Source organism: Dermochelys coriacea, chromosome 14, assembly GCF_009764565.3.
Source record: "Dermochelys coriacea isolate rDerCor1 chromosome 14, rDerCor1.pri.v4, whole genome shotgun sequence".
NCBI classification, from domain to species: Eukaryota; Metazoa; Chordata; order Testudines; family Dermochelyidae; genus Dermochelys; species Dermochelys coriacea.
In genome coordinates this window covers 37,651,766-37,678,404 of record NC_050081.1, presented here as the reverse complement: position 1 = coordinate 37,678,404, position 26,639 = coordinate 37,651,766, and the positions used below count along the sequence as shown (strand labels likewise).

At 46.2% G+C, this 26,639-nt stretch overlaps 2 protein-coding genes across 3 annotated transcripts in view; both read left to right on the top strand.

Moving 5' to 3' along the window:
* LOC119842544 (E3 ubiquitin-protein ligase TRIM7-like) overlaps positions 1–11,656 on the top strand; it is a 53,868-nt gene extending 42,212 nt beyond the window's left edge. Inside the window, exons 8-9 of the mRNA XM_038370830.2 lie at positions 9,787–10,894; positions 10,961–11,656. Coding sequence (XP_038226758.2) covers positions 9,787–10,322 — 536 coding nt within the window. The 3' untranslated portion in view covers positions 10,323–10,894; positions 10,961–11,656. The remainder of the gene's footprint in view (positions 1–9,786; positions 10,895–10,960) is intronic.
* LOC119842539 (E3 ubiquitin-protein ligase TRIM7-like) overlaps positions 1–26,639 on the top strand; it is a 43,294-nt gene that overhangs the window by 6,902 nt on the left and 9,753 nt on the right. Inside the window, exons 2-4 of one of the 2 annotated variants that reach the window (XM_043496984.1) lie at positions 22,437–22,532; positions 23,657–23,887; positions 25,175–25,197. In XM_043496984.1, the coding sequence (XP_043352919.1) occupies positions 22,437–22,532; positions 23,657–23,887; positions 25,175–25,197 (350 nt within the window). Of the gene's footprint in view, positions 1–1,256; positions 1,488–3,424; positions 3,448–5,869; positions 5,986–22,436; positions 22,533–23,656; positions 23,888–25,174; positions 25,198–26,639 lie in introns of both variants that reach the window. The other variant, XM_043496985.1, reaches the window with a different exon arrangement.

Below are 26,639 nucleotides of genomic sequence, written 5' to 3'. Positions count from 1 at the left end.
CTTTCTTTCTTCTACTGAGTGCACTAAAAAGAATAATTTACAGGGTTTTTTTCCCTTTGTTTTTCCTTTTTCTTTTTGCCACTTTTTCAAAAATGGGAGATCTTTTGAAGAGTTACAGGGAGGAAGTACTAAAAACAAAAATGGGAGAGGAAACTAACATTATTTTGTTCCACTTTGGGAAAAGAGAGAAACAAAAATGTGAAATTTTTCAAAAGCTATTTCAAGATATTTTTCAAACAAATCAAAAGAAGTTCGATTTTGAAAACTGACAAATGGAAACAACTTTGAAATGTCAATTATTTTTGCGAATTTCCCCACCCCGCAATGTTTTGGCCAGCTGTACTTTCAACAGAGATAACCACAGCTGAACAGTCAGTGCAGGTGCTCTAGGAATCTGCTGCCCCATAGAAGGAGGCTTACTTGGGGCCTAAAACAAAGCACAAGGAAGTCATTGGAAAGACTCCGGGTCAGTTCAGTGAGCTTTGGAACAGGCCCTTAATGGTACCGCTGCTAGACATTGCCATGAAGAAAATCTGGGTTCCAAATCCGGTCTGATTTCCTTGCTCCTAGTGTACCAGGGGCCAGAGAGTGCTCCAGAAACAGCATGAATTGGTGGACGTCTGACCAGTTCACATGCACTCATTCCTAAGCAATCTGCAAACTCAGATTTGCATGTGCAAAAAGGGGTCTTCCGAGCAGCCCAATTTGTGTTCAAGGTCCCTGTGTGGCTTAAAATCCAAGATTTATGGTGTGCCAAATTTTATGTATCCAAAACTGTTTTCAGAACTCATGAGAGCAAATGATGGAGCTCAAATTTTAGAACTTTTTTTTTAAATGCCCTTTATGTCTCTATGTATTCCCCAGTTCAAGTCTAGAACCCAAACTAAGACGCACTACTGTTTGCTCTCCAGAAATAATCCTTGCCAGTCCAGTTCTGAATCCCACACCTGCTGTGCTTCCTGTTATTAGAAGGATCTGGTTTACTGGAAACCACTGATCACAGATTATCCGAATCATGCAAGAAAAATTCATATTCTAAACACCAGTTAGGACTCTTGAAAATCTATTGGAAAATCTTCTGTCTACTGAGCATAGAGTATATTCTCCATAAAATGTCAGAAGTTAATTTCTGTGGGGTTGAAATGATGTGCTGCAATGTGCATAAAATGTCCCATGGCTTTATAAAATGTCTTATGACTCACTCCATATTCTTGTCCTTGACCTGTGCTTTTCCTGTTTGTATCTCGTCATTTCAGAAACAGCTAGAAATTGAGAAGCAGAAGATTTTGTCTGAATTTCAGCATCTGTTCCAGTTTCTGGAGGAACAAGAGCAACTCCTGCTGGCCCAGTTGGAAGAGCTGAATAAGGAAATTGAAAAGAGGAGGGCTGAGTATGTTGCCAAATTATCTGAGGAAATATCATCTTTCAGTTCCCTGATCAGTGAGATGGAGCAGAAGTGCCAGCAGACAGCGAGTGAATTCCTGCAGGTGAGACAGTGTTAGAAACGCCCCAGAACCTTTTACAAGGCAAGAAAGTCTAACTCTTCCTTTTGGAGTGTAGGAGTGAATGATCAGAACATATAATATTGCTAAAATATACATTCTTTTTCCTTAAGGGTTTGATCAAATGCCCATTAAAGTCAATGGAAATATACTTCTTGAGTACAATGAGCATTGGATCGAGCCCTAAATGAAAAGAAATTCTTCTTTTGAATTCGAGTGGGAGAAGACTCCTCCAAAAATGGCTAACTCCAAACTCTGTTCTCCCTCTCTCATATTGCAAGAACAAAGAGACATTCAAAAAAATTAGAAGGTGACACATTCAAAATTGATCCAATTAACACGTTTTCATACATCACGTAATTAGACTGTGGAATTACGTCACCGGATGCGGTTGAGACCAAGCATTTAGCAAAACTCAAAAAGTGATCAGATATTTATATGGATAACAAGAATATGCAGAGTGATATTACATTTTTTTCCCTTAAGGGCTTGATAAAATGCCCATTAAAGTCAATAGAAATATACTTCTTGAGTACAACGAGCATTGAATCGAGCCTTAAATGAAAAGAAATTCTTCTTTTGAATTCGATTGGGAGAAGACTCCTCCAAAAATGGCTAACTCCAAACTCTATTCTCCCTGTCCCTTAATGTAAGAACAAAGAGACATTCAATAAAATTTAGAAGGTGACAAATTCAAAACGGATCCAATGAACACTTTTTCACACAGTACGTAATTAGACTGTGGAACTCATTGCCACCAGATGTCATTGAGACCAAGCATTTAGCAAAACTCAAAAAGTGATCTGATATTTATATGGATAATAAGAATATGCAGAGTGATATTAAACCTCATGCTTCATTGCTTGATCCAATCACTAACTATTAGAGAGAAGGATGAGAATGTGGGAGGCAGATTATCTTACACCTTCCTCTGAAGCATCTGGCACTGTCCACCTTTGGAGACAGAATACTAATTAGATGGACCTACAGTCTGAGCCAGTCCAGCAATTCTGTGTTCCAAACGCTAACTCCAAAAGATTAAAGATGGAACCTGTCATTAATTATGGAAATAGCTAAGATTGAATCAGAGTTTCCATTTTATGCCTGATTTGGCCACTTTTCCTACATATGCCATAAAAAGGAAAATATTGGCCTTAAAATTGATACATGAGGTCTGAGGCTGTGGTGATTTTTTTCTGCCAGAACTGAAGTTAGTTAGGGAAGCTGTTCATTACTTATGGTACTCTGAAAGTGTAAGTAGTCGTTAGAATTCCAAAAGCCTTCTAATCATGTTAATAGTCAAAAAATGCCTCTAAATAGCAAGAAAAAGAAAAAAAAAAACAACGTTGCATCCTGGACTTCTGTAGCTGCTATCTAGGGCCAGATGCTGGGGGCAGCTTTCTTCACTCCTCAGGTTTCCTGCATTGATCCTGGGGCTTAGGATAGTGAATGGCCCTGTGTTACTCTGTACCTCACACTCATTGTTCTCACCCAGCCCTCAAGAGGTCCACAGGACGGGCCTTCAGAATGTTTGTGGGCGAGTGGGGAGAAAGTTTACAGCATGGGGGCAGCACAGCCTGGGGGCGTCCCTCCCTCTGGACCCACTGGAGTCTGTAGGAGAGGATCTTCCTCAAAGCTTTGAGCATTAGGGAGATTTCATGTGCCCACTGGTTGTCCAAATGTCATTACACGAAGAGCTAGTGTGCCTCCACGAGCAAACTGCCTGGGCCTGGATCCTGCAGTCAGAGGACTTATCCAAAAGAGCAAAGGCAACACATTTAATGTTTTTGTTTGCATTAATAAATAACAAATAATTTCACTTTGAACCTCACACTGTGAAGCCAAAGTGAGTCCCTTCCAGAGCAGGAGGGATACTTAGTTTGAGATATGGGACTGAATTTCCTTTTATCTTTCTCCTCTAGGACATCAAAGACACCTTGAGCAAGTAGGTGGCTCCTTCTCACTGTCCCCTTCACTTCACAATGCAGAGACTTGATTTTCAACATGAGACATTGCTCCCCGTGGTCCAGCAGTGCAGAGCGTGGGCGTGGTTCCCAATCTCTCTCCGTTAAATCTAATCTTGGGGCTCTAGTCATTTTTACTAGACGCCAGAATAGACCAGCCTGAGAAGTTATTTACCTACAGGCAAGGTTGTAATTTATAGAGTAGCTGGTGGAATGGAGACCTCAGGAGATTGGGGATGGAGAATGAGTTTTTCATTTCTAGGTCATAGACTCCATCTCCACCTAGGTTGGTAGGGATGGAAAGTCCGGGCCATCTGATGACTATTCAATGAGCTGTTTATTAATTGTTTCTTATTATGCAGTGAGCTCTATCAGTGTGCTTGGCGTGTCAACAGATATGATGGAACAGACATTCCCTGCTCTAAAGACTTTGTAATGTGCTATTATCAGTAGTATTATGGCAGGGCCTAGAGGCTCAAGGCAAAATCAGGGCCCAATATGCTGGGTGCTGCACAGACATGTAGTAAGAGACAGTCCCTGCCCCAAGGAGTTTACATTCTAAATAGACACGAGGCAAAAGGCGGAGGGAGGAAGGATTAACATCAATTTCAGGGGACATTCAATAAAAACAAACCACTGCCCTTTGGAAGGAAAAATCAAATGTACAACTACGAAATGGGAATAACTGGCTAGGCAGCTGTCCTGCGGAAAAACACCCCACCTCTGCTCCCTTGGGCAGTGCAAGGTCATTAAGTAGTTTGCCCCTCCCTCAAGTGTGGAGTGGACACACACTAGCCTTTGTAAGCTGAGAACCCCTCTGCTAGTGGACTGACCACGGTATGTATCCAAAGAGCTAAATAAGAACATAAATTATCTTTGAAATGGATTAGTAGGTGTCACTCCAGGTGCTGGTACAATAGGTGTCTACATCACCAAAAGGATTGTCACTAATTATCTCCCTTAAGTAGTGTACAGGATATGTCAAGGGATCCTGCTTAGCCACACTCACAATACAAGACCAAGGGGATGCTCAGTGTAAGAGAAAGGCAACTAGTGTAAAGCTGAGAAAAGGAAATACTTTTTTTTAACACAATTCATCATTATTAACCTGTGGAACTCATTGCCACATGGTATTACTGAGTTTCGTAGATGCATAAAGTTGAAGGCCAGAAAGGACCGTAAGATCATCACATTTGACCTCCTGTATATCACAGCACAGGCTTCGACTTTCTCATTCCCCAGGGGGTGTTCAACCCCTGCTTGGCCCCGGACCTGGCCCCCGCTCCACCCCTTCCCCCAAGGCCCTGCCCTGCCTCTTCCTGAACTTGCTCCACCCCCTGACCCCCAGCACCTCTTGGCCGCTGCTGAATAGCTGATCCCCAGTGGATGGGAGGCGCTGGGAGGCAGGGGGAAGAGCTGATCTGTGGGGCTGCCAGTGGGTGCTGAGCACCCACTATTTATTTATTTGTGGGTGCTCCAGCCCCAGAGCACCCACAGAGTCTGTGCCTATGTATCACAGGTCCTTAAATTTTACCCAGTTATTCCTGTGTTCAGCCCAATAATTTGTATTTGACTAAATTCTAACGTGTGTGTTGACTAAAGCACCGCCCAGAAAGTCATTCAGTCTAGATTTGAAGACATCAACAGACAGTAATGCCTGAAGCTTCCTAGAAGTGTGGGGGGGGGGCCACCGGTGCCCAAACCATGACCCCACCCGTGCTCTGCCTCTTCCCCCGAGACCGCTCCCCGTGCTCACTCCTGTCCGCCCCTCCCCCCCATCACTTGCCTTTAAGGCAGGTACAAAGGGAGAGCATAGCTCTTCCACTTTTAAAAATGATACGGCAATGGCCCCCCATTCGGCACCGCTGTCACGTGGTGGAGAATCCACCACTTCCCTTGGCAGTTTCTTCCAATGGTTAATTCACCCACACTCTTAAAAAGGTCTGTCTTATTTCCCATTTGAATTTGTCTGGCTTCAGCTTCCAGCAATTGGTCCTTGTCATGCTTTTGTTTGCTAAATTGAGGAGCCCTTTAGTACAAAGTCTATTTTCCCCATGAAGATATTTATGCCCCATACTCAAGTGCCAGGGTGCTCTCAGTGCAAGGCATTTTTACCAGCCCTCAAATCATTTGTGTGGGTCTTCTCTGCTCCATCTCCACTTTTTCAACTTCCATTTTAAAATGAGGACACCACAACTGGATGCAGTTTTTCAATATTGGTCTCACCAAAATGAAGGGGAAGCTTGCAGTGTCAAAGCTGGTATTGGACCTATTCCTGGGGCAATAGAGAATTTAATCTTCCTGGGTCTGCTGAGCTACAACCATTCACGAGAATGAAATACATTTTAGTAAAACACAAATATGAACAGACTCCACAAGGAGTAACAATGGGTTGTTCTTCAGATGTGAGAGGGAGAAGTTTCAGAACCCAGTGGCCTTTTCTTCGGAACTGAAATGGAGAAGCTGGGAATCTTCTCAAAGAAATGCATCTCTGGAGACCATAATGAAGAAATTCAAAGGTAATAAACAGTCACCTGGGGAATTTTCTCACATATATTACACGGATAATTGACAGAGCTGGGGAAATCTCTTAGGGACAATAACTGTGGATGGAGACAGTCAACTAATCATTTGGAACCTATGAATTCCCTACTCAGCTCTCAAAACAGCACATACACACTGGGTTAGGGTCCTAAAATCGGACTCACTGGGAGTTTTCCTTTCTTAGCAGCTATGAATGTTAACCTGAGCTTGAGCTTCCTGCTGAATTAACTGTTCCTGAAGTATGTTTGTTTGGAATTTTCGTCTCCAAGTCCTTCTGTGTCATCATAGTCCCTCTCTTGTTTTAGAGCAGGGATGGGGAACCTTTTTTCTATCATGGGCCTTTGACCCACGGAAGAAAATCAATCGAAGGCCACTCCCCCGCGGGGGACAGAGAGGCTTGGGACTTCCCCCCTGCAGCAGGCCAAGCCGGTGCTCACGGCTGTAGCCCCACGGTGGGTGCGGAGGCAGTACCGCTGGAACAGTGGGGGTGCTGAAAGCCAGTGGTCCCAAACCTTTTACGTGGCATACACCCTTACCCATGTCTGTGCCCCCTCAGCCCAGAGCTGGGGCCAAGACTGGGCCATGGCTCTAGGACCGGGGGGCGGGATGTGGACAGGGGTAAGGGGGCTGAGGCGGGGACCACAGTTGGGGGTGGGAGCAGAGCCCCAGGCAAGGATCCGGTGGGGGGTCTGGCAGCCATCCGGTACCCTGGGCATGGAACCCCATGCAAAACCTGGGGGTGCTGCACACCTAGTCCTGTGGCTCTGCGCAGAGGCTTGGGGCTTCCACCCCATGTCGGGGCCAGTCTGCACTCACGGCTCCAACCCTGCGGTGGGAGGGGGGTGTTGGTGCTGTAGGCCGTTGAAATTTAGCAACATGCCAGATCTGGACCACGGGTTGTATGTTGCCCACTGCTGATTTAGAGATTCTCCACCTTTTATCCTCCTGAGCTGGAGAGAATGAGACCACAAGGTCTGTCAGGAAGGAAGAGCCACAGTATTTTATTAAATACTAATGGTACAGGGGCAGATTTAAAGTTGATTGAATGCTAATCAGGAAAAAAGTTTCTGTTTATTGGTCTGTCTGTGAATTATGTGTTGGGTTTCAGAGGGTTTGTCTATACAGCAATTAAACACCTGTGGCTGGCCAGTGTCCGATGACTCGGGCTCATGAGGTTCGGGCTCAGGCTGGAGCCTGGACTCTGCGACCCTCTCCCGTCACAGGGTCCCACAGCCCAGACTTCTTCCCAAGCCCAAGCATCTACCCCGCAATTAAACAGCCCCATTGCCCGAGCCCTGCGAGCCCAGTCAGCTGTCATGGGCCAGCCACAGGTGTGTAATTGCTGTGTAAAACATCTCTGGGTCTGTCATGTAACTTTAAGTAATGTGCTTTGTTTTCATGTTTGTAGTTATTTTTTAGTGAGTGTGTAATGGTTTGTATTGGTCTGAATTGCACTTAACCTCCTTAACTATAACTTCATAAAGTTTGTTTTCTTTTCATTTTGCTTTTGTGGTAGAGAAATTGACAGGGTGAATATGACATTCATAAACATGACAATATGACATTGAATCTTTTTCACCCTTTTCTTCCTCTAGACTCTCTGTCGTCTAGACAGCGGTTGGACAAAGGTAATTTTCTGGTACCAAAGGGAGAGTGAAAACTTTCATATGAATCATGGTGGCTCATTGGCAGCACCATAGTTCAGGTTTTGTTTCAATTTTGCATCTGACAGGAGCTGAACGCCGTATTACTGGGGGCTGCACAGATCTTTCCTAAAAAGAGAAAAGTAGATTCTTTTCTCTAGTCAAGAATTAAGACTCACTCATGCTCTCGCGATAGAGCCGTGGCTGAAAAAATATCCCAACATTTGAGAGCTCTAAAAATGAGGCTTAATTTTACTTTGAAATCCTGTCAGCTGCCCTGGGTGTGGCTAGGGCTCCCACTGTCAGCCACCCCAGTGCGGCTCCTTCCCTGCCAGCCTGGGAAGTGGGTGAGGAGACCTCACTGTAGCCCCCAGGTGTAGGGAGGATGAAGAACCCTAGAAGGAGCAGAGGTGAGGCTGGGTGGGCTTTATTATGGCCTGGGAGCTGCAGGGAGCCTGAAGTGAGTGGGGGCTGGGGGGTCTGTATTGATGGTGGGTTCTGAGCACATAGGGTGAGTGCTGGGAGGGTGAACTGAGGGCAGTGGGGTAGGGGTGCTGAACTGATGGGGCAGTGATGATGGGGGCTGGGGGATTGAATTGAGGGGGTTAGGTGGGGACAGAACTGACGGGGGCCTGAGGGAAAGGATTAATTGCTGGGCAGGAGATGGGCAGATGTGGGGGTGAGAGCTCCTTCAGCAGGAGCCAAAATCACCTTATCCCGTACATGTGGGAGAGTGGGCAATACTGATTGTCACGTGCATGCCCTGTGGAGGGGCCAGGGGAGTTCAAACTCAAGAGATTGACCTAAAAATCACAATATAGTCCTTTTTAAAAAGTTCATGATTTTGGGGCCAATCTCATGAGATTTGATCTCTTGACGTTGGCAATACTGTATTAGCCATTGCATAGCCTTGAGGCCATCAGTGTGGAGTTTGGAAAGTCCCCCTGATAGACCAGCACAAGACAAGCAGCCATTCAGTAAGTGTGTGGTGTCCTCTAACAAACTGCAGCTACACAGAGTCATGGGGGGCCAGTGATGTCTCTAAAAAAGCAATTTTATACAGGGGGACTTTGGATTCCCTGTAATCTGCTGGGAGCCTCGTATGATGCCAGGATCTCTAATAGAAAAGGAGTACTTGTGGCACCTTAGAGACTAACAAATTTATTAGAGCATAAGCTTTCGTGAGCTACAGCTCACTTCATCGGATGCATTTGGTGGAAAAAACAGATGCATCCGATGAAGTGAGCTGTAGCTCACGAAAGCTTATGCCACAAGTACTCCTTTTCTTTTTGAGAATACAGACTAACACGGCTGCTACTCTGAAACCAGGATCTCTAATGACATCTGTGGGGAGAGGTGGGTGCAGATGGGGAAAGATTGTCAGGCCCTTTTATGGTGCTCTGTCACAGCAAAGGAGCCTTAATATGCATGGAAACAGTCCCCAGAAAATAGCTCCTGTGCAAGGGACCCACCCCCGTCCATGTGAAGTTGTCATAAGGGCTCTACAGCAAGTCTATTCCAAGCCGTTATTGTAGGAGTGGGTTGGGGAGCCATGCTGGGGGGCCAGGGCCATCCCTAGGGGGGTGAGGGGTCCGAGGCTGAAGTGACGGATTCGTTTCTTCTGCGACTCACTGCACCTGCTTGCAGCACCCCCCAAAGCGTGGGGCCCAGAGTGATCACCCCGATTCACCCTACCCAAGGGACGGCTCTGCTGGGGGCATAGACAGGATGCATCACACTATGGCTGCACTTTGCTTTGCAACGCTGAAGCCCCTGTAACTAGGGGCCAGAGAGACTAAAGGTGGCTTAAAACCATCTCCCTCTAACCCCCCCCCCCCGTCTTTCCCCCAAGCACAAGGATGGAATAACTGAGAATCAGACTCTGGGTCTGGGAGCCTTGCTGAGCTGAGCTGATCCTTTCACTCTGTCACTGAACTGGCTCTGTCAGGGGTGTGAATCCCTCCTGCACATGGCTGAGATCTCGGCGCTGCTCCCCATGCAGAGCTGGGTAAATCCTGGAGGGGGGAGATTCTCTGATTCACTCCCCAGCTGGGGCAGGTTCTGTCACTGACACGATCAGACCCTGCCCCAGGGCTGAGTTCTGCCCCTCACGCTCTGATTCTCTCTGTGCAGTGAATGTGACTCTGGATCCGGACACGGCCCATCCCCAGCTCATCGTGTCCGCGGATCGGAAAAGTGTGAGAAGGGGAGACACATGGCAGGATCTGCCCAACAATCCTGAGAGATTTGACACTGAGCTCTGTGTGCTGGGCTGTGAGGGATTCACCTCGGGCCGACATTACTGGGAGATAGAGCTAAAGGAAGGTGAAGTCTGTATTGTGGGGGTGATCAGAGAGTCTGTGAGCAGGAAGGGAGATATCGATTTTAACCCTGAGCAGGGGATCTGGGCTGTGCTGTGCAATGAGGATCGGTACTGGGCTCTCACGTCCCCTGGTGATTTCACCCCCTTCTCCCCGAGCCGGGCACCCCGCCGGATCTGGGTTTATCTGGACTATGAAGAGGGGCGGGTGGCGTTTTTCGATGCTGGTAACGGGGACTCAATCGTCACTTTCCCGCCGGCCTCTTTCGCCGGGGAGAGAATCCGCCCGCTCTTCTCTGGTCCATTGCTTTTCATTTCCCTTTCCTCTCTCCTGGGACCATGCGCTTAGTGTACGGCTCACACTGTATCCCCGAGGTGCCCTATCTGGCTCCATGAAACGAGCTCCTCTAGCCCCCACCCTCCTGATCTCTATGACCTGCAGGACTCAGCCAGGCTCCCCCCTGCCCCCCCCGCACAGACAGGGCTGAAGGGGGGGGTGACACTATACCCGTAGCTCTCTGGCTGTGGAGGTCTGTATGAGGCTCTCTAGGCTGGGTATCTATGCTCCTAGAAGGCCAACTCGGTGTGGAGTGTGGGGGGAGGGAGCCCCCCTGTGGGAAAGGGACCCAGCCGAGGGCCAGGGAGAGACCCCTCAACTGGGGGGGGGCAGGGGGGAGAGCAGGGGGAAGCCTGGCTGAAGAGTCGGGGGGGGGGGAATGGGGGGTGTTTCAAATCCTGTTAGCTGATCGTTATTTGGCCACAACCCGCGGATATATATTTAAATACAACTGTTAGCGTGTGTACGCGGTGCGAAGGCTGGAACTTTCAAAAGAACCGAAGCGACGTAAGACTCATTGATTTCCAATGGAACTTGTGCTGCTAAGTAACTTCAGGTGGGATTTTCAAAAGCACCTCAGTCATGTTTACCATTGCGTTAGTTTTAATGTGTTAATATGTTTTCTAGAATAATGAATTGTCCCCGTGTAGGCAAATTGCTTGTGTTCTCCTGTTCACTTTATTAAAGTCCCGCAGTAAATGGACCCGAGAGGGAAATTTGTCTGTTAAAACTTTCTGGAAAGCACTGGTTTGCTGGGTGAGGTGTATTATGAGACAGAAACAAAGGGTTGGTTTCCATATGAATTTTACCAAAAGTAATTTAAAATGAACCGAGCCCTGAAAGCCCAATCAGTTCCCTTGTGCCCGCTGCCCAATATAGGGTGTAAAGGCAAAAACAGATGAGAAGTGTAGGATTGATGACAAATATAGGAATGATGCTGGATTCCCTCATGCACGACATTTCCCGCTAGATCCTCTCTTCCACCCCCGTTATACCATCAAGTAAATAATGTAACTGTCAGGGTGGGAATTACTCGCAATACCAGGAATATGAAATAAAAATGAACGGATCATATGGAAACCCCCCTTGAGATGCACGGAATTCAAACTAAAATGTCCAGCATCTGTCACATCCGAGTTGTTTTCATGAGGTGCAAACTGTGTATAAAAATTACCATAGGTGTTCTTCATGTAACTCATTTTTCTTTTAGAAATCTCCCTGATTTTGCTGTCAGTAATTTATTGTATCTAACTTTCCTCCCAAAGTGGTCTTTCTAAACTGTGGATAAATGCATATTTGGATGGTGTAGGCTTATATTATTAAATTTGCTGACAGTACAATTGTTACTGGTGTGACTGTTGCCTGGTATGAATTACCACTGAGAACACCCAATTCAGGACAGGGCAGATACACCCCAAAAACTGGTGGTTTATTCTATATCTAGATTCACCAAAACAGTAACAAAATGAGCTCTTATATCCCCACACTAGTTAACAGGAAGTCAAAGCACAGTCCCCTCTTGGCATTCCAGCTCCTGGCTTGTCCACCCTAACTGGTCTTTTGTGATAAATGATTACTAAAACCAGAGATCACATATAAAGTTCTTCCAATCCCAAAGCCACTGTCCTCAGGTCAATATAGACTTATATTATATATAGCAACTATCAACTAATTTGGTTACAGTGATACACTTCCTACAGGATGTAGGTAAACATAGACACATACATTTAGTACCTACCCTTGATCCTTATCACTACACATGGATAAGTTAGTGATTGCTAGTCTAATTATCATTTCTTTGATACTCTCACACAAGTTAATAGTCCTGATTACAATAGCAATGCCTCTTGTTACGCTTCTAAGGGTCATACACATTTTAGCTGGTTTGTCAGCACCACAGCTGGTATCAATAAAGAGGTCCAAATTTTCTCTGACGAGCTCACTTGCAGATCAGTGAAATAATGGTGCAAAACATAGAGCTAGTTGAATTATTCAATATAAATAATATCTTGTACCAGTTTGAGGCCTGATTTTTCAGGAGTACTGAGTTCAATTTCACTGTTTAACCATTCACAGCCTGGCATTTTGGAATCAAGACCCAACTAATACAATTTATTGCACAATCTCAAACAGCTTCCCAAGTGCCAAAAACCCCAAATATCCTCTGCGTAGCTGACAAAACCTGCAGCTTTCCTTCAATATCCATTTGATAACCAACGCCACAATGCAGTGACCAATCAATAAAAAACTACAGTTCTTTGAAAGCAGGAAAATTAGCATCAAAATAAATAACCCAATGGAAGTTTCACCAGACTGGATTACACATGTTTATGCTGTTCAGTGAAAAAGCATTTTAAATGTACAGACTCTGCTGCTGAACTTTCAGCTCACCCACTGCAGAGGGACACAGCAGAAACCAGAGGCCCTTGCTGCAGCGGTTAGATCCAGTCTGCTGCTAAGTGCTGGGGCTCTTGGACTGCACAAGCACAGAGAAGCAGAATTTATTGAAGCATAACACATATTTTTCCTTGAAGGACCCTTTGTAAGGTGTTGGCTATTATGCTCTTTATTTCATCGAACCAACTCAACCTACCTCTTTCCCCAATACGTGCCACTGCCACCTAAGTACACCAGCTTCTTACACTCTCATGAGGGTTCAGACCAGATTTAGAACTTGACTTCATTATGCTGGTGCTCACCCTCCTCTACCTCAGACAGCTGTTTGTATTTTTCCCGGAGAAGATCTGGTGATGTTTACTCAGCGCTCTCTTGGCTTGCAGGGCAAGTCTGGTGAGAACTTAGTTGCCACCATCATGCTCTGTGCACTGCACAGCACGTAGCTCCTCCTGGCTGTTGTCCAACCCTGCTCTCTCTCCATTGTACTGCTGACCTCTATCCGCCATTCATTGGAGGTGGTTTTATTTTGCTGGCAGGAGAGCTCTAAGGTCACAGCTGTAGCAACACACCTGCTCCACTGTGAGGTATGCAGTGTAGACACAGCCTGAGTTATCAGCCGTTAGAAATTAGGTAGTTTAGAGGTGGCCCATCCCTGGCTAGCTAACTCTTTTCTGTATTGTCCAGGAGCTCACTGGGGAAGTTGGGAGGAAGTTTGTTAATAGAGAAGTCTTACAGCAGCTGGTAGGTACCAGTAGCCGGAGATATTTGCCTAGAGTAACTATTGCCCTGCCCCACTTCCATGCTGCCCAAAACTGTCTCTGATCCCTGGCATATGCTCCCCACATGACCTGCCTTCACACTGCCAGAGCCCTCCCTGAATCTCAGTTCTCTGCTACCACAAACCCTCACTGATCCTGTATATGCCCAGCGTGAGCTATTGCCATGCTGGCAGTGTATCTGGTAGCACCCATGGGAATCATAGGGGAATAACTGGCAGACAGCCAGAAACAGGTTGCAGGCTGGCAGCAGTAGGGGAGTAGGAGGGACCTGGCTGTCGGATTGTCAGTTTCTACAGCTGTAAAATGGAGACACTTGCTCACCTCACAGGGACATTGAGGATTAATTCATTTTTATAAAGTGCTTTATGTTTCTCAGATGGGATATATGTACTGAGTATTAAAATACTGATCAATATTCAGTGCTTCAGAAAATCTGAAGTGCTAAGTACCGTAATTCTACCCTGGAGTGGGTATCTAGAGTTTCTCATCTTGGGCTGTAAATTTAATAGTGTAACATGCTTCATCCTCTTCTAGTCTTGGGATTTATCTTCCAGCAAGTGATTAGAAGCACTAGCAGGATGTGTAGTGAGATTGTCCAAGTTAGGGCACAGGGCTGCACAGTAGAAGTGATGACACCTCCATTAGGTCAGCATGGAGAAACCACCCAGAAAGCTTAGATGCTGCCATGGACACAAGTAGAAAGGCAATAATTCAATGTGTCAAGTAGACTGGACCTATCAGAACTTTTAGATGTAGGGAGATTATATTGTTGTTATTATAGTGCCTATGAGCTCCCATCACAGACCAGGACCCCATGGGGATAGGTGCTTTACAAACAGAACAAAAAAGACATCCCTGAAGAATTCACAGTCATGGTACAAGGCTCTCACGGATCCATAGGATCAGTGTTGTGTCCCCTGCTTTTGAACAGTCTCTTGGAGGAACCCCTTTAGTATGCCAGACCCCCAAGGGGTCTCACTCTTAATTCATGGTAGGCCATGTTGCCTCACAGCCTCCTAAGACTGAATTTCTGGGGCTTCACACCATGAGCTCTGCTCAGTGAGTCCAACTCCTGGTGAGAGACTTGTACACTCTTCAGGGACTAATGCACCCCAGCTGGTATTTGCAGTGATACCACAAGCAGCATTTTCAAAACAGAGTAGGATTTATTAATCACTTGGAACACAGCACTGGAAGTCCTTAGGTTAGCAGAGAGAAATCAAGGTTAAAGCACAGCCCATTGTGGTCAAGTCACAATTCACCAGCCAAGCTGCAATGAGCTCCATTTGCAGGCTCTGTGCACAGGGCCGGATTAATTTTTTGTGGGCCTGGTGCCAGACATATTTGTGGGCCCCCGTTGGGGATAGGGCATGTGATGGGGGGTGGTCTGTAGAGCGAGGGGCTGGTTGGGGGCAATGAGGTGCAGCGCAACCCACTCAGCCGAGCACAAGGGTACTGTTTACAAACCCACAACTGCCAGACACACACTGGCCCGCCCAGCCCTGTGCTGCCAGCATGCCCCTTCCACACTGCCCCAGTGCCCTGCCCTTATGCCCAGCACCCCCTCACCCAGAGACCTCCCCCACAGATCCCTATGCCCAATGCCCCCAGACCCGCTATGCCCAGCACCCCCTGCCCAGAGACCCCTCTCACTGACCTCCCACCACAACTACACAGCACCCTGCACACCATACCCCCTCCCCATCTCCCCCACCCACAGATCCCCTACTGTCCAGCACCCTCTTCACAGTCCCACCGTCACAGCTGTACAGCGCCATGTTCCTGAGGGAATTCTGCATCAAATTCTGCATGGAGGTGGGAGATTACCCTGCAGCCTCCCCCGGCCCCTGGGACAGGGACTTGGCAGTGAAGCTGAAGCTGACCCTGACACAGCACAAGGGCCAGGGGTGCCACAGAAACACCCTGGGGCCCTGCCCCTTTTACGCCAGGCACACCAGATGTGGGCAGGGAGGCTCAGCCTGGCAGCAGGACCCAAGTGCAGAGGGACTTAGTGTGGGTGGATCCAGATGGGGGTAAGAGGGTTCTGTATGGGGCAGTCTGGGTGCAGGCAGCTCAGTGGGGGATCTGGATGCACAGGGGGGTTGCAGGGGCAATGGGAGTCTGCATGGGGGACCAAGTGAAAGGGGTTGGAGCTCAGTGGGGTAGTGGTGTTGGGGGGATCTGGGAGCAGGGGAGGTGGGGTTCATTTGGGTGGGGGTCTAGGTGTAGGTGGTTGGGGCTCAGTGGGGAGGGTGTCTGGGGGGGCTCATTGGGGTAGTATAGATGCAGGAGAGGTGGGGCTTGTCAGGGTGAGGGTTTGATGGGCCTGCTTAACAGGGGTGCCCCAGCTGTTGCCAAGGGGATCCACATGCTGGGCCCCTGCTTCCCCCATCCCCTTCTCTTCCCCATCCCATGCCCCTTCCCCACTGCTCCATCTCCTCCCCAGGCTTGCGGGGCAGGGGGGAACTGCCCCCCAGCACGAGCCGGTGGAGCGGGCTGTTCCACTCTGCTCTGGTCTAGGGACTGGGGGGCAGAGGGGAACCACTCCCCAGCACTCGCCGGCGGTGCACAGCAGGCTGGGGCCAGTTTTGCTCTACTTACCGCCACCGGTGAGTGCAGACCCGACATCTGCTGGAGTCCTCAGGGGAGTGGGAAAGGAGCTAGGGAGGAGCAAGGGTGGGAAGAGGTGGGGTGGGGCAGAGCAGGAGCGGGGCGTTGGGGAAGAGGCGGGGCGGGGCGGAGAAAGGGCGGGGCTTTGGGGAAGAGGCGGGGCAGGGGCGGGGCAGCGACTTTGGGGAAGGGGCGGGGCAGGGGCGGGGCAGGGGCAGCGACTTTGGGGAACAGGCGGGGCAGGGGCGGGGCAGGGGCAGCGACTTTGGGGAAGAGGTGGGGCAGGGGTGGAGGCAGCTTTCCTGGCCGGCTGAGCCAGCCAGGGGATCGGGCTGGCCGGGGCCCCTTCCGACTCTGGGCCCGGCGCCAGTACTGCTTCCTGCCCAGAGGGTCTGTGATGAACATGCACTAAAAAATGTAACGCGTTAATTGTGCTGTGCATTAATCGCAGGCATTAACGGCAGTTAATTGACAGCCCTAATAGGAATTAGATACGGTGTCCTGCCAGCTAATTTCTAAGTAATAATCTGCAAAAAAACCTCTAAAGTTTCCAGGTGCCTAAGTAGCTCCTGGAATGACAGTTAAAGTTGCCCTCCTACCAAAATCTGAAATGCCCCCCCTGGGCTTTTACCATGGCCGGCTTCAGGCCTGATTGGGGGTGGGTCCTCGGAGGGAGAGGAGGAGTAGGGGGCAGGGCCCCGTGGCGAGGGGGGCTAAGTCCCACCTCAGCCCCGCACTGGGAAGACACTTCCTTTGCCAATCTGTGCCTGCCCCAGGCTACTACACTTGTATTAAAACATGGGCGGCCGTGAGGGCCCTGACGCAGAGTATTCTGAAGAAGGTTGAGTTGTTGAACACGCTCTACCTCCCTCATTCAGTTAAAGCTTTGACACCCCTTTCTGCCGGCTGTGCAGGGTGTGGGGTGTATGTGAAAGGAGAGGCCACGTGGCCCTATCACAGGAGCGGAGACTTGAAGCAGTTGGCACCTCTGGGGACTGTTTACAGTATTCAGCGTCTCCCCTTAATCCCTCTCCCACCCACACACCCTTTCGAGTTCCTGGAGGACTTGTGGTACCCTCCCCCAGGGAGCAAGACACAATCATACATAAACCTTTCATCAGTGTAATACAGTAGTCACCAAAGATACTGCGTGGGCTTGCAATGTATGTCACAACATGATGTCTAATGGCAAATCAGAATACAGGACTTCCTAATGCTGTTTTGTAATTTCCCATAAATTATAGAGTTACCCTTCTCCGAGAATAGGGCTGGGCTGGACTTTAGCCTTCAAATTAGCAGTGATGAGGTTAGATGAAATTATTATGCCCTTGATTATCTTGCCATGCACTATGATGTTTACTTATCACATTAGCTCTACCCTCAAAATGAAACCTCCCAACACAAAGTGCACAACTGAATGGCTTGTTTTAAAATTTGGAAAAGCAGCTCAGAGACCTTTCTCCTTAACTTGAGAATAGAAGCTTGTGGCAGCCTGCATGAAAACATCCTCAGGGCAGACAGAAAATTGCAAAGCACTACCCTATGGGATCCTCCTGGAAAGAAAAGGACAAAGCCACTCCAGTGTAGTGCTATGAGTTACAATTCACCATAGTCAGTATATCAAAGTGCAGCATGAGTGACTTGATCTTCACCCTGATCTGGAGACGGTCCTTTAGCAATGTAGTCTGTGTACTAAACGCTGGCTAACAACCACACTGACAGGAATCAAGGAAATCTGAGGTTCCCCCCAACTAGCACTAGAGTGACCTTGACAAAAGATTCTTGATGAACTTTCCCTGAAAAAGGAGATAATAGACAGGGCAATAACTGAGAAGATTTTTACTGTCAAAAAATTATTTCTTTAGTAAGGGCCTATTCGTCGCTTTCTTGCCCTGAATCTCTTCTGATAATAGACCGAATGTCTCCCAGCTGGATTTTTTTAGAGTCTAACTCACGGATTATAACCCAAAGAGCAGAAGGAACTTCCACTACCTTGGCAAGTGACAGTGGCTCATACTGACAGTGTTTGTCCCCCAAAGATAAGTCCACCACTCTGGAATCTGAAAATTTGGTCTGAATCTGCCGGTTATTTTCTGAGAAATGGGTTAAAATCCCCTCGCAATGAAAACTAGTTGATTTCATATGTCACTGGAAGCAACATAGATTGACCAGTCCTTTTTGTCACTTGGAATAACTTTGCCAAATCAGGACTTTGCAGAAGTTAGCTGGAGGCTAAGAAGCCCGGCTGTGCCCCATGCAAAGCCCTTGGCTCAAGATATCAAAATGTTTTCATGCTGCAGTTGATGAGAATCAGGCCGTAACTCTGGCCGCCATTATTCCAGCCACCTGTTTTCGCTCTTCCTCTGTAACAGAGCATGTGTATATACCCTGATGACCTGTGAGAACATGGCTAGGAAGATGGTATTTAGAAATTATTGTATCAGTCACAGAGGGCAAACATTAAGTAGAATAAAAGATGGTCACTGCCACAGTTATTGTTTTTTTTCAGGGGGGCGTATGACTCTAGGATGTTCCCTCTTTAAAAACTGAAATACCACTGGCAGACCACAGTACTTTTTTCCCAGAACCACCTACTGCAGAGAGCTGTGCCATGAGCTAAGCTGTAGGTACCTCTGAAGTCCCACAATACAGTGACCCAGCGATGGCGAGAAGAAATGCTGTATAGAACTGGGTGTGAATGTGGCAGGTGCTGTTTTTCAATCAGCTGTTCTGCAGAGTGGCCGTGCTGCACCATTGCAGGGATTAACAGCGTCAGGTGCTGCCACTCCACAGTCTTTTGTGGTAGAGCCTCCCTTTCCCAGCTGAGACCACAAGGTGTTTCCGGACTCAGAAGTGAGCTGTAGCTCACAAAAGCTTATGCTCAAATAAATTTGTTAGTCTCTAAGGTGCCACAAGTACTCCTTTTCTTTTTGCGAATACAGACTAATACGGCTGCTACTCTGAAATCAGACAATGTATACATAGAAAACACCTGTTTGGTGTGCAAAGTTCAGAATCAGCCCATTTCTGAGAACAGTAAAAGGAAACTAAATTCCTCTCTTCTCTGCAAAAGCAGCCATGGCTGCTGCGAATCCAGAAAAAATGCTTCTAGGTGAAGTGACTGGTTCAATGTGTAAAGATTATTTTAAAGATCCAGTGTGTCTAGATTGTGGGCACAATTTCTGCCAGGCCTGCATCAATCAGTGGTGGGAGGGATTACATACAAATTTCCGCTGTCCTGAGTGCAGAAGAACCTTCTCCCATAGAAACTTCAAAACAGACAGCTAAGGAATATTGTAAAAAGAAAAGGAGTACTTGTGGCACCTTAGAGACTAACAAATTTATTAGAGCATAAGCTTTCGTGAGCTACAGCTCACTTCATCGGATGCATTCTGATGAAGTTAGCTGTAGCTCATGAAAGCTTATGCTCTAATAAATTTGTTAGTCTCTAAGGTGCCACAAGTACTCCTTTTCTTTTTGCGAATACAGACTAACACGGCTGCTACTCTGAAAAGGAATATTGTAGAAGCTTCCAGAATGCTTACACTGGAGTCAACAAATGAACCAGAAGTTGGAGAGTGTGTGAGAAACACAACCAGGATTTAAAACTTTTCTGCCAAGAGGATCAAATACCCATTTGTATGGTTTGCCATCTGTCCCGAGATCACAGAGAACACACTGCGGTTCCCATAGCAGAGGTAGCCGCGGATTACAAGGTAAGAAATCACAGGACGGTGTAAAAGCTGGAATGGCCAGGAACGGCATTTTAATAAAAAAAATTATTGCAAAAAAGAGCAGATACTATTAGAGATACTATTAGAGAGATAATATTAGAGATTAAGAACAATATTTTAACAATAAGAACAGACTTACAACACACTGTTATTAACCACTTCTGGCCCCAAAACATTTTTAACACCAATAAGGACTCAGAAAAGTCAGTTCTGAACTGGCCCAGGGCTGAAATTTATATATCTAGCACAGAACTATTACATTGGAACTGCTGCTGACCTGGAACACATATTTTGCTAGAAATTAAAAATACATCTTTTATATAGTTGCCAATTTTGGTTGGAAATATTCCTTGAGGTTTCATAACCTAATCTTTAATTAATCCTTGAAGGTTGGCAACCGTAATCTTGTGTGCATGTGTTGTGCACTTGTCATGAATCAGCACAGCCACAGAAACTGCTGGATTTTCCTCCAAAAAAGGCTCATGAAGGGGGAGTGTAAAAGTCTCTGAGCTGAAACGTGGCATATGAACAAGTGTAGTTGGCTTCAATATTGTCACCTCTTAAAAATACCAATAACTTCTGGAAGATCCAAAATTACAGAGATTTCAGGGCCCTGGGTGTCCTGACACACAAACTCTTCCAGGGCACAGTGAAGGTCACACCACATAAGTCATTGTGACTGATTCTCCTTTTCTGTTTTTCATGTTATTTTTTATTTGGTGTGTATTTTTGGGAAGAGTCATGCTCATATCTGAACGTGAGACCTTCGAGTCTGTCATTTTTCACTCGTAATTTTTAGGATAGTCCTAAATATTTCTGCTCCACAACTTTTGAGTGTTAAAAAGTGGTTCTGGGCTGCAATGAGTTAATAAGCGTGTGCTACTAATCGGTTCTCATTCCTAAAATATTGTCCTCAAGGTAATATGCTAGATGTATACATTTAATCCTCTAGGTCACTTTGGAATCGTGTGTTCCAGGTCCTATTTGGCATTTAAAAAATGGTTCTGGGATGGAATGGGTTGATAACAATGTGCTAGTAGGCAGTTCTCATTGGTAAGATATTGTCATCAAGGTGTTTTTTGGTGTTTAAAATATGGTGCTGGGCCAAAACAGGTGTCAAGTTTCCTTCCCCACTCTGAACTCTAGGGTACAGATGTGGAGACCAGCATGAAAGACCGCCTAAGCTTATTCTTACTAGTTCAGGTTAAAAACTTCCCCAAGGTACAAACTTTGCCTTGTCTTTGAACAGTATGCTGTCACCACCAAGCATTTTAAACAAAGAACAGGGAAAGAGACCACTTGGAGACATCTTTCCCCAAAATATCCCCCCAAATCCTACACCCCCTTTCCTGGGGAAGGGTTGATAATAATCCTCACCAATTGGTACAGGTGAACGCAGACCCAAACCCTTGGATCTTAAGAACAGTGAAAAATCAATCAGGTTCTTAAAAGAAGAATTTTAATTAATGAAAAGGTAAAAGAATCACCTCTGTAAAATCAGGATGATAAATACCTTACAGGGTAATCAGATTCAAAACACAGAGAATCACTCTAGGCAAAACCTTAAGTTAAAAAAGACACAAAAACAGGACTGTACATTCGAACAAGCACAGCTTATTTTACCAGCCATTAAACAAAAGAAAATCTAACGCATTCTCTAGCTAGATTACTTACTAACTTTACAGGAGCTGTACGGCTGCATTCCTGATCCGTTCCCGGCAAACACATCACACAGACAGACAGACCCTTTGTTTCCCCCCCATCCAGATTTGAAAGTATCTTGTCCCTTCATTGGTCATTTTGGGTCAGGTGCCAGCGAGGTTACCGTAGCTCCTTAACCCTTTACAGGTGAAAGGGTTTTGCCTCTGGCCAGGAGGGATTTTATAGCACTGCATATCCTTCCCTTTATATTTATGACAACAGGGTAATCACAATTTGTTATTAGTCTGTTCTCTTAGCTGTCTGTAACTGTACCTGCTGGTTTTTGCAACAATTTTATTGATTAAAATGCCATTCTGGGCTTTACTGGCTCATTCCAGCTTTTACACCATCACCTATATTTCTGTCTCTGGGCATGCACACTGCTGTCTCTTTCTAAGTATCCAGATGCCTATTTCTCACTTAAGCCCCAGAGTGATTCACAATCTGGAGGAAGACAGGCGTTCGGCTGCCTAGCTAGAGTGTGGGGTCTGACCTGGCAGGTGGCCTCTGAGCACACCTACCGGATAAGGCTCGCCCTTCTAACTTTTAGCCCAGGGGTTAGGGTATTCACCAGATATGTAGGAAACACTGGTTCAAGTCCCTCCTTCACCTGATGAGAAGGGATTCGAACAGGGATCAGCCACCTCTCAGGTGAGTGCCCTAACCATGGACTATGGGATATTGTGATGTGGGGATCCCTCCATCTCCTCGGTCAAAGCTATTCCATTGGGGATAAAAAGTCATTTGGACCAGAGAGAGAGAGACCAGAAGCATGAGAATGATTGTCTAGCCAGGTGGTTAGAGTACTCACCCATTTTATTATGTATTTAATATTCTTGAAAATATAAAAAATGTGGGAAAACCCTCCAAAAGCACCAAAGCTAAATCACTTTTTCTTTTTTTAGGACCAAATTCAGAGCCGTTTGGAGATTTTGAAGAAAGAGAGAGAAAAGATTCTGTCATTTAAATTGAACGAGGAAAGTAAAAGCCAGGAACTGCTGGTAGGTACTGAGAAGCAAATGTGCACATGGACATTATCAACACACTGCTTAGTCTTCAGAGTAGCAGCCGTGTTAGTCTGTATTCGCAAAAAGAAAAGGAGTACTTGGGCACCTTAGAGACTAACAAATTTATTTGAGCATAAGCTTTCGTGAGCTACGGCTCACTTCATCAGATGCATAGTCATAGACTGCTTAGTCTGTGTGTCATAAGAGAAATAGGGAGCAATAAGTTCCCTTTTGTGAAAGACTATTACTTATTTATTGTCATTGTAAAGAGAAACTTTACAGAGAAACAGCAGAGATGGTGAGCTTTGTAGTTGCAAAGAGTTCCTTTAGAATTCAGTTCATAGGTCATAGTCCAATGTCCAAATCTCAGACCAGGGCATATCAGCGTAACTGGGACCTCAGTCTTGCGACTCAAACTTCCACTGATGAAGTCTCAGCCAATCTGAGATGACAGAATCAGGACCCCAGGATCCTTTATACAATTTCATGTCTTTTGTCAAGTTGGAATTCCTTAGGAAACAAAAGTAATTAGGATGACTTTGAAGGAGATCTGTCACCTGTACTTAGCTATCCCAATTAACATAAGGCCATTTGCTTGTTCCTCCACCATTCACAGTACATGTCAAAGAGAGATGAATACTGAGATATCTCGTGTTTATCATTCATTTACGTGATAGGATGTTCTTTTGACCTCTGAATAATCAGAATTCAGCTCAGACAGGGACTGTTGACTACATTGTCCACCCTACTCATACATATATAAATACACAAAAGCACAAACATTATCTTCCCACATGTCTTCTGTGGGTTATTTATTTTGCAGGATGTTTAACCCTTTCTAGCCATGCGCCACAATTCTAAACACCAGTTAGGACAATTGAAAATCTATTGGAAAATCTTCTGTCTACCGAGCATAGAGTATGCACTCGATAAAATGTCAGAAGTTAAATTTGATGGGGTTGATAGAGTGTGGGGTCTGACCTGGCAGGTGGCCTCTGATATGCATATGCAATGATATGCTTCCATGTTCATACATAAGTCTTTATAAAATATCCCATGATTTTCTCGTGTTCCTGACTTTGACCTGTGCTTTCCCTGTTTGTATCTCTTCATTTCAGAAACAGCTACAAACTGAGAGGCAGAAGATTGTGTCTGAAGTTCAGCAACTGCACCAGTTATTGAAGGAACAAGAGCAACTCCTCCTGGCCCAGCTGGAAGAGCTGAATAAGGAAATTGAAAAGACGAGGGCTGAGTATGTTGCCAAACTATCTGAGGAAATATCTTCTTTCAGTCACCTGATCAGTGAGATGGAGCAGAAGTGCCAGCTGCCAGCAAGTGAATTCCTGCAGGTAAGACCGTGTTAGAAAGCCCTAAAAGAATAAAAAAAAGCTCTTCTTTTGAATTTTAGTGGGAGAAGACTCCTCCAAAAATGTCAAACTCCAAACTCTGTTTTCCCTGTCTCCTAATGCAAGAACAAAGGAACATTCAATAAAATCAGAAGGTGGCAAATTCAAAACTGATCCAAAGAAACATTTTCACACATCGCGTAATTAGACCATGGAACTCATTGTCACAGGATGTCACTGGTACCAAGAATTTAGCAAAACTCAAAAAGCAATCGAACATTTATATGGACAACAAGAATATCCAGAGTTATAATAAATAACAAAAAAAGTAATTGATATTAAACTTCATTCTTCATTGCTTCAGCCAGTCTCTAGCTATTAGAGAGCAGCATGAGAATGTGAGGAGCAGATTTTCTTACACCTTCCTCTGAAGCATCTGATATTGTCCACTTTTGGAGACAAGATACTAACTAGATGGACCTCAGGCCTGATCCAGAAATGAAGTTTAGTTAGGCAAGGCGTTCGTTACTTATGGTAGCCTGATAGTGTAAGTAGCCCTTAGAATTCCAAAAGCCTTCTTATTATTTTAATGTTCAAAAAGTGCCTCTAACTAGCAAAAAAGGAAGTGAGAAATAAATCTTAGTCTACTGGACTTCTCTAGCTGATATCTAGGGTCAAATTCTCTGTTGTGATCAATATCTGCTGTGGGCAGCGTTCTTCACTTCCCAGATCTCCTGCATTGAACCTGGCATCTAGGATAGTGATTGGCCCACTGTTACTCTGTACCCAACACCCATTGTTCTCACCCAGCCCCAACTTCCTGTGAAGGTCAAGAAGTCCACAGGATGGGCCTTCCAAATGTTTGTGGGACAGTGGGAAGAAAGTTTACAGCATTGAAGCAGCACAGCCTGGGGGCACCCCTCCCTCTGGACCCACTGGAGTCTCCAGGAGTGGATCTTCCCCAAACCTGTGTGTTAGGAAGATCCTTGTTCAACACATCGTAAGACTGAGCCCTCTGATTCCCTGTGCCAGCTGGTTATCCAAATGTCACTCTAAGAAGAGGTAGTGTGCCTCCATATACAAACTTCCTGGGCCCGGGTCCTGCAGTCAGAGCACTTATCCAAAAGAGCAAAGGCAACATGTTTGATATTTTTGTTTTTATTAATAAATAACAAATAATTTCACTTTGAAACTCAGAACTGTGAAGACAAAGTGAGTCCCCTCCAGAGCAGAAGGGATCCCCAGTATATGATAAATGGGACTGAATTTCCTTTTATCTTTCTCCTCTAGGACATCAAAGGCACCTTGAGCAGGTAGGTGGCTTCTTCTCACTCTCCCTTTCACTTCCCAGTACAGAGAAGTGATTTTGGACATGAGACGTTGCTCCCCATGGTCCAGCAGTGCAGAGTGTGGGGGTGGTTCCCAATCTCCCTCTGTTAAATCTAATCTTGGGGCTTTTGTCATGTTGACTAGACTCCAGAATAGAGCAGCCTGAGAAAAGAGTGATTTACCTACAGATAGGGTTATTTGTAGTGTGGCTGGTAGAATGGAGACCTCAGGAGATTGGGGATGGAGAATGAGGTTTTCATTTCTAGGTCATAGACTCCATCTCCACCTAGGTTGGTAGGGATGGAAAGTCCGGGCCATCTGATGACTATTCAATGAGCTGTTTATTAATTGTTTCTTATTATGCAGTGAGCTCTATCAGTGTGCTTGGCGTGGCAACAGATATGATAGAACAGACATTCCCTGCTCTAAGGAGTTTATAATGTGCTATTATCAGTAGTATTATGGCAGGGCCTAGAGGCTCAAGGCAAAATCAGGGCCCAATATGCTGGGTGCTGCACAGACACACAGAAAGAGACAGTCCCTGCCCCAATGAGTTTACATTCTAAATAGACACAAGAGAAAAAGGGCGGAGGGAGGAAGGATTATAATACATTTAAGGGGACATTCAATAAGGACAAAGCACTGCACTTCAGAAAGAAAAATCAAATGTACAACTACAAAATGGGGAATAACTGGGCTGGAAGCAGTACTGCGGAAAAAGATCTGGGGGTTCACATGGATCACACATTGAATGAGTCAGCAGTTTGATGCTGTTGTGAAAAAGGCAAATGTCATTCTGGGATGTTGTCCCAGGTTGCTGTATTCACCGCAGGTGTTGACTCCTCCTGGCTGTTCTATTCTGCTTCCAGGTCCAACACCTCTCCTTGCGGTCTCTCCCCCGGTTGTGCTCTCTGTCACTCTGCAGCCTCATCTCTCGCTCCAGGAACTGCAGCTTCCTCTTTGTGACTCAGCCCTCCAGCCTGATCACTAAATGGTTTCTCCTTCTGTGGTATAGAGTCTCACTGGTTCCACTCTCCAGGCAATGCCCCTCCGTCAGTGGCTGGTAGGGGAACTCGAGCCCATCCACTGCTTCAGGTTGCAGCCCAGGGACCATGGTAGGCCACATGCAGGCAAGGTCTGCTCTCCGCCTGGGCTGCTTCCTACTCATCTCCCATAGGCTTTCTTCTCCACCCTTCTCTCTTATAGGGGTTAGACTAGATGACCCTGGCAGTCCCTTCTAGCCCTGTGATTCTAAGTACTCCCTTCCTTCAGGGCCAGGCTCCTAGCATGCTATTCTTCCCCTGGGTTCCCTCTTTCCCTCACTAATGCACAGACCATGGCTGGAGACTTTCTCACTGCAGCCAATTTTTGTTGCCAGTTTCCTGGCTTTCTACTAGCCCAGCCCACACCTGCTCAGCTGAGCTTC